The sequence below is a fragment of the Typha latifolia genome, chromosome 3, assembly GCF_019914945.1.
Source record: "Typha latifolia isolate L0001 chromosome 3, TyphaL0001v2, whole genome shotgun sequence".
In the NCBI taxonomy this organism is placed as follows: domain Eukaryota; kingdom Viridiplantae; phylum Streptophyta; class Magnoliopsida; order Poales; family Typhaceae; genus Typha; species Typha latifolia.
This window is the reverse complement of record NC_133088.1, coordinates 11,462,279-11,469,115: the sequence shown is the minus strand read 5'-3', so window position 1 is coordinate 11,469,115 and position 6,837 is coordinate 11,462,279. Positions and strand designations below refer to the sequence as shown.

The 6,837-nt window shown below is 35.1% G+C and overlaps 1 protein-coding gene across 1 annotated transcript; it reads left to right on the top strand.

Moving 5' to 3' along the window:
- Positions 1 to 203: 203 nt before the first annotated feature.
- LOC140783424 (serine/threonine-protein phosphatase PP1 isozyme 3-like) lies at positions 204 to 6,619 on the top strand. The gene is made up of 4 exons (XM_073130316.1): positions 204 to 595; positions 4,468 to 5,027; positions 5,116 to 5,334; positions 6,193 to 6,619. The coding sequence occupies exons 1-4, from the start codon at positions 418 to 420 to the stop codon at positions 6,214 to 6,216; spliced, it is 981 nt and encodes a 326-aa protein (XP_072986417.1). The 5' UTR covers positions 204 to 417; the 3' UTR covers positions 6,217 to 6,619.
- Positions 6,620 to 6,837: the final 218 nt, after the last annotated feature.

Below are 6,837 nucleotides of genomic sequence, written 5' to 3'. Positions count from 1 at the left end.
AACAAATATTCCTGATCATGCTGACCAATCCAAGTGGAATTGCATGCTGCTGTCAGAACAGGTGTCGGTCCACAAAGTGGACCATCATGAACGACTATTCTATCGCAGATTTGACAATCAACGTATAATTCTCTCTCCACTAAAGAGAAGAGGCGAAAAGAATCCGCTTTCTTCTAGCGTAGAAGCAGAGCTATATTCCCCCCATGGAGGAATGTTCGAAAGCTGTTTGTGCTGCGGAAAAAGGCGCCGCCTTCTGTCCTCCGCTCTTGCTTTTAGAATCTTGCAATCCCAAAATCTTCTCCTATTTGGGTGGTGGAGAACAGTTGGAAGGTTGTGCCTTCTGTTTACGTTTTGGGAGTTTGATTTCTTCCTTTCGAGAGACGAGTTGAAGTGGGTCGGCGTCGATTTCTCTAAGAAATGGATCCTCGCGTCTTAGATGATGTGATACGCCGGCTTCTGGATGTGAGAAAGAGCAGGCCGGGGAAGCAAGTGCAGCTCTTGGAGTCGGAGATTAAGCAACTCTGCGTCGTCTCCAGGGGAATCTTTATGCGGCAACCCAATCTTCTCGAGCTCGAGGGGCCTCTTAAAATTTGTGGTAATCTCAAATAACAATTTGCAGTCTAGTTTTTCTTTCTTCTATCTTCCGTATATGCCAACTCGATCACTTGAACTTGGGCTTAAGAGATTACTTTTTCAAAGATGTATGGTGATCATTATTTTGACTGTTCTAATGAGAAATTAATGAGCTTAACATATAGAATTTGAAAATGAATGGTTTTGCTTGAATACCAAACCAACGTATGTATGCTTTAATATATAGAGTTGGTACATTTGAATAAGTCAGAAAAGATAAAGGTGGGTACAATCACAATCTCGTCATGAGATGTTCGCCACTAAAGTAGCACCAGTATTACACAGTTAAGAAGTAGATGAGCTTCTAAGAGTTCTTCTCCGTCTTTGCAGCATTGTTCAAATTAAATTAACCATAAGCTGGTGAGTTGTTAGTGATAGAACTTTCTCTCGAATAAAATGATAATATATTACAATGTAGCTCATTAAACAACATATTCAGCCAATAGATCTTAATGGTGGCACTGGCTGTAGATCCATACTCCATCTCTGTGCCGGACATGGAAACAACTCGTTGTTTCTTCACTTGCCAAGAAATTACTTAAGAATCAAGAAAGATACCATAGCCACCTGTGGATATAGATGAAGATTTTATCTCAATATTTGTTGCTTAGAATAAAAAATGGTAGCCATTTTCTAATTATTAGTTTTACTTTTAACTTTCCTTGATTAAAATTCCTCTTCTAATGATCATTGATTGTTGTGATTATTATTTCTATACAAGCTGGAAAATGGAATTTCATACTTGTTAGCACTGTTACTTGTGAGGTTCTGACATGTAAATCATCAAATCAATAATGGCCTAGATGAAGTCATTAACCTTTATCATTACTGTTGTTTGGGTCAAGCACTATGATATTTCGATTAAAAATAGCTGACTTTCATATTTATTGTATGATCAACCATTAATTTTCTCTCATGGAATATTACTCTGGGTATGAGCAAGAGGGAATCTAAGATAAACTTTTTCTAGTTTACCATGATGACTCCTGTATTGTTCAGGATTTCTTTAGTTTATCAAATTGCCCAATCGTCCCTTGTGCTGGCGAAAATTACTCAGTTAGCTAATATTTATTTTATAGATTGTTGAGGTCGCCCTAATCCTTTATCTTTTTGCTTTTATTAAATTACATTATTTGTGCATGTTAATACACACAAGCTATAAAAATGTTTTTATGCATTGTTAGAACTATAGTTATCCTCAAGAACATCTAAGGTTTTTTTGTAGCTTCTGTGATGAATCCTCCATCATCTACATTTCTTTAATTTGTCACATTACTCAATAACCTCCATAAATGGTAGAATTCCTCAATGTGCTGATATACCTGTTCTAGATTTTTAGTTCCCCCTAACCCTTTTGCTAGTTGCTTTTCAAGAGGGAAAAGAAAAACAAGTTTGTGATATGCACAAAACATGGACATGTTTAGGCATCTGTGATGCCTAGTTCTCCTAATGGTTACATTGAAAATCCTTCAAAAGCCAGTTTCATTGTTTTTACAAAAATAAAAAATAACCATAGTTTCATTCTTCTTTGCTTATTTGATATATAATTTTCTAATTCATATGCTAATTTGTTCATTATGGAAGCTATGTTTTCCCCTCACTTCTGTAATAATGGAAAATCAACTTATCACCATTACTGACAAGGTTGTAGTTAGATATATCATATCACATCTTAGCTTTCTAATGATGAAGAATTACTTCAGAAAAAATATACCATTTCACAGTTCTTCCTCACATTCCTTGTGAGGAAACTAGCGGATTGGCTAAAGATGCTAACTATGTGACCCCTATTGATTATGGAAATCAGGAAATGTGAGGTAACATATTTTCATGTTCTTGTTACCTGTTCAGGAATTTGATCACTTTGATGGAACCAGATCTCATAGTTTTTGGTCACTAGTAATTTAGTGCCGCTATAACATACTCTCAATCTTTCCATTCACAAGGCCTGCAAACCCTCTATGGTCATGAGGTTCCTCATTGTTCTACAATGTGGCCTAAATGGCCAAATATGCATTTGCACCCCCTTGCCCTTGCAAACTTTTGATTGCTTTTATCTTGGCCATCTTAACATTGTTATTTATCATGCAATTTATTTGAAAAATCATGTCTGCTCTTGCTAATTGTTTCACAAATTGATTGTACCTTTTGGTCCTTCGTTCATGATTGGAATCTTATGAAGATGGGAATGCCCATTCAGAGGGGTAATTAGGCACTTTGTAATTTGTTTCTAACACTAAAATATATGGGTTGGTCTTCCATATGATTAATATCCTCTTCTAATTTGTCCCCGAAATATATCATTTAAAACCTTGTCAGTTTAGAATTTAGACATTACATGAGCTATATTCACGTATGATACTGAAGCGAAATCTGGGCGATGCCTATTAGTACTACTGAAATCCAGTCGAAACTAGAAAACCTTTCTATTTTTGACCGCGGTTTCAGATTGGCATTGGCTGATACTGATGCGTATCTGGGCGATGCCTATTAGTATCAGCTGGAACTTCAAACCATGTTGTATAGTTTACTGAAAGTAGTATTTTGATGGTTGTGCTCCTAAGAGAGAGAGAGAGAGGTGCCTTAATGCTATGCATTGGCATCAGGTGAAGAAAAAGAAAGCACCAAAATGTTAGGAGAAATGATAGTGTTTGGGACAAAAGAGAAAGAAATAAGTGAGGAAAAAAATGTCAGAGAGAAAGAAAGGAGGATATAAAACTAGTTCAATGCAAACAGTTAACCTCTCTACTGAACTCCTGTTTTCTTTTTAATTTTTCAATTTCTTCTCACTGAGTATATGGTGCTTTAGAGTTCAGTAAATCTTTGTAATATTTGCTCTTACCGGATAATATTTCTGTGTCATGCTTTGAAAGCTTTGCTGGCTTTATTTTATCTTGACAGGATTTACTGAGCAAGTAATGATCAAAAGTAGATTTGTTTAATCTAGTAGACACTATCATAAAAAATAGAAGTTATATTGCATGCTTGTATTTTGTTGTAGAAAGAGGTGTTGATGTTATTATGTATATCTGATAGATTTGTTTCCACCGGCACCCAGTGACATTCATGGCCAATATCTAGACTTGTTGAGACTTTTTGATTATGGTGGACTACCACCTGAAGCAAATTACCCCGTAGGTCGAGTCTGTCGAGCCAAATCAAGTTAGTTAGATTTCCTTATTACTTTAAATTTCAAATAAAATGTATGTAAGTCTAATATAGTGAATTGTACCATATCTACTATAATTCTACTCCTATAAATATGAGTGCTTATAGGATAATTATCATGACCGGAATGATCATTGAATTTACTTATTTTTATTATCTAATTTTAATCTTTTATCATAGTCATATTAGATTGTCCTTATTTCGTAAAAGTAGATCGTAACCCTAGATCAATTCAAATTACCCAAATCCTAGCCACTATCTTTCTCCATGAGCTACCCTACTATACCAATCAGATATTTTTATTTTTGTCCCGTTCTGATTTTTTTCTCAATATTTTATTTTTAATTTTTCATTCGCACCTTGGATTTATATGAAACCAAAGTCATTATATCCGTAACTCGTGAGGCTACTATTGATAAATTTTTTTAAATTTTCTTATGAACAGATCAGTCCAGATCTGGTTTATATCACTTTGCTGGTTTTATCTTATCTTGACAGGATTTACTGAGGATGTAATAATCAAAAGTAGATTTAATTGTTTAATCCAGTAGGCAATATCATGGAAAAGAAGTTATATTAGCATGCTTGTATTTTGTTGTAGTAAGAGGTGTTGATGTTATTATGTTATTATGTATATCTGATAGATTTGTTTCCACTGGCACTCAGGTGACATTCATGGCCAATATTCAGACCTGTTGAGACTTTTTGATTATGGTGGACTACCACCTGAAGCCAATTACTTGTTCCTAGGAGATTATGTTGATCGTGGAAACCAAAGCTTGGAAACAATATGCCTTCTTTTAGCCTTCAAAATCAAATATCCAGCAAATATCTTTTTGTTAAGGGGTAATCACGAATGTGCATCTATAAACCGTATCTATGGGTTCTATGATGAATGTAAGCGCCGATTCAGTGTTGGGCTCTGGAAGGTCTTCACAGATTGTTTCAACTGCCTACCTGTGGCAGCTCTTATTGAAGAAAAGATATTCTGCATGCATGGAGGACTTTCTCCAGACTTGCACAATCTGAACCAGATACAAAATTTAGTACGTCCAACTGATGTGCCAGCTACTGGATTGCTATGTGATCTTCTATGGTCAGATCCTTGTAAAGACATTAAGGGATGGGGTATGAATGATCGAGGAGTTTCATATACTTTTGGGCCTGATATTGTGTCTCAGTTCCTTCAGAAGCATGGTCTAGACCTTATCTGCCGTGCGCACCAGGTTGGTGGCTATCTGCATTTACTCTTCTTACAATATCTATACCCTGAGTATTTCAAACAAATTTAGTTCTCTTTTCTTTACTTGTTAGGTGGTGGAGGATGGCTATGAATTCTTTGCTGGCAAGCAACTTGTTACTGTCTTCTCAGCACCAAATTACTGTGGGGAATTTGACAATGCTGGTGCCATGATGAGCGTAGATGATAATTTGATGTGTTCTTTCCAAATTTTAAAACCTGAGAAGAAAGCAAAGTTTGGTTTTGGTAGTTCAACAATGGCTAAAGATGGAACACCTCCTCCTGGAGTCAAGGTACATGCAAAATTTCTATTATGACATTATTTCAATACATTCTTTTTTCTCTTCAAAGATAAAACACCTGTTTGTGCAATATATTTCTATTTCTCAAACTTCAACAGATCCATATTACTATCATGGATGATTCTACCATGATCTATCACTTGAAGATTATCTAGAAAACTATTGATTAAATCTTTCATGAAACAGATGCTTATTAGTATAAAATACTAATGTTTTGGTCCTACCTGGACATCAAGGATCTGCCATAGTTCATTACTTCATTTATGTCATGAAAGTGGGTGTCATTAACCTCTTTTCGCCATATTGACTTTCATTTGCTTCAAGTTCAATGTTATTATTATTCTCGTGATATAAAATTTGGAAAAAAGTATAGATCTGTTAATGCGACACTCATTTGTTATGTGTATATGCATGTATCTATTAAGCAAAAAAGGAAAGAAAAGCTGTCATGAAGTTTAGATCTAGTTTCATTGTTTAGTGTACAAAAAGAGCTTCACCAATACAGTTACAGTCAATTATATAAGACCTCTGTAAGGTGTCACAAACATTATGAATTTATTCTCTTAAGATAGAACACCTCAGTGGAAATCTAAAGATTGACACTAATAATCAGGTTATATTAAGATTGACACTAATAAACATCAACAAAACTACAAACATTCTTTATTTAAGGATATCACTGAGAGTAGGATATCAAAATCTTTTGTTCGTCTTATACAGGACATAATGCACGCTGAGGTCATAAGTCAATAACATATATAAAAAAGGAAGTTTTTAGTAAACATAAGACCTATTGAATGCTCTTCTATATTTCTTTTGGAAATCCTGATCGTCTTCTTGGTTGAGCAGTCTTTACTGGGAGCAAAAGCATGAGTGGGAAATGCTAATGTACTCCAACTCCTGAGTGTTCTTGGCATGGGGACTTGCCAATTGAATGTTCTTCTGTATTTCTTTCGGAAATCCTGATCATCTTCTTGGTTGAGCAGTCTTTACTAGGAGCAAAAGCATGAGTGTGAAATGTTAATGTATTCCAACTCCTGAGTGTTCTTGGCATGGGGACTTGCCTTGATCACTATGTACGCTACTATAGCCTGTATAGGCTATTAACATGGGTGTGTGACAGATTGTAACTTAATGAATGAAGAGGATTGCTATTTTACTTGATCTTCTTGGAGAGGAGCAAGGAAATAGCTCATGCAGAGTTACACAGAACTAGTATTTCCTGATTATTAATTCACTGAATGATTTAGAGATGGCACTAACAAGCATGCTTTAACTTTTCTTATCTATGATTCATTGATTTGTGTTATACATTGTTGAATATTTTAGCCTGGAATTTACTTTCACAGAATCACAGTTGATGGATGGTATTACATCACCATTGGAGGAATGATTAGATAATTTGGGATAACATTAATTTCCTTTACTGATAAATATTTTTGAAGGCGTAAATGATGCTACAGGAGCTATAAACTGAATTTAAGGACACTTATC

Excerpts from the sequence above, each read along its gene's own strand:
- LOC140783424 (XM_073130316.1), top strand. The coding sequence starts at position 418 with ATGGATCCTCGCGTCTTAGATGATGTGATACGCCGGCTTCTGGATGTG. Across the intron at positions 5,028-5,115 it reads TTATCTGCCGTGCGCACCAG|GTGGTGGAGGATGGCTATGA; the intron begins GTTGGTGGCTAT and ends TTTACTTGTTAG. Across the intron at positions 5,335-6,192 it reads CACCTCCTCCTGGAGTCAAG|TCTTTACTGGGAGCAAAAGC; the intron begins GTACATGCAAAA and ends TTGGTTGAGCAG.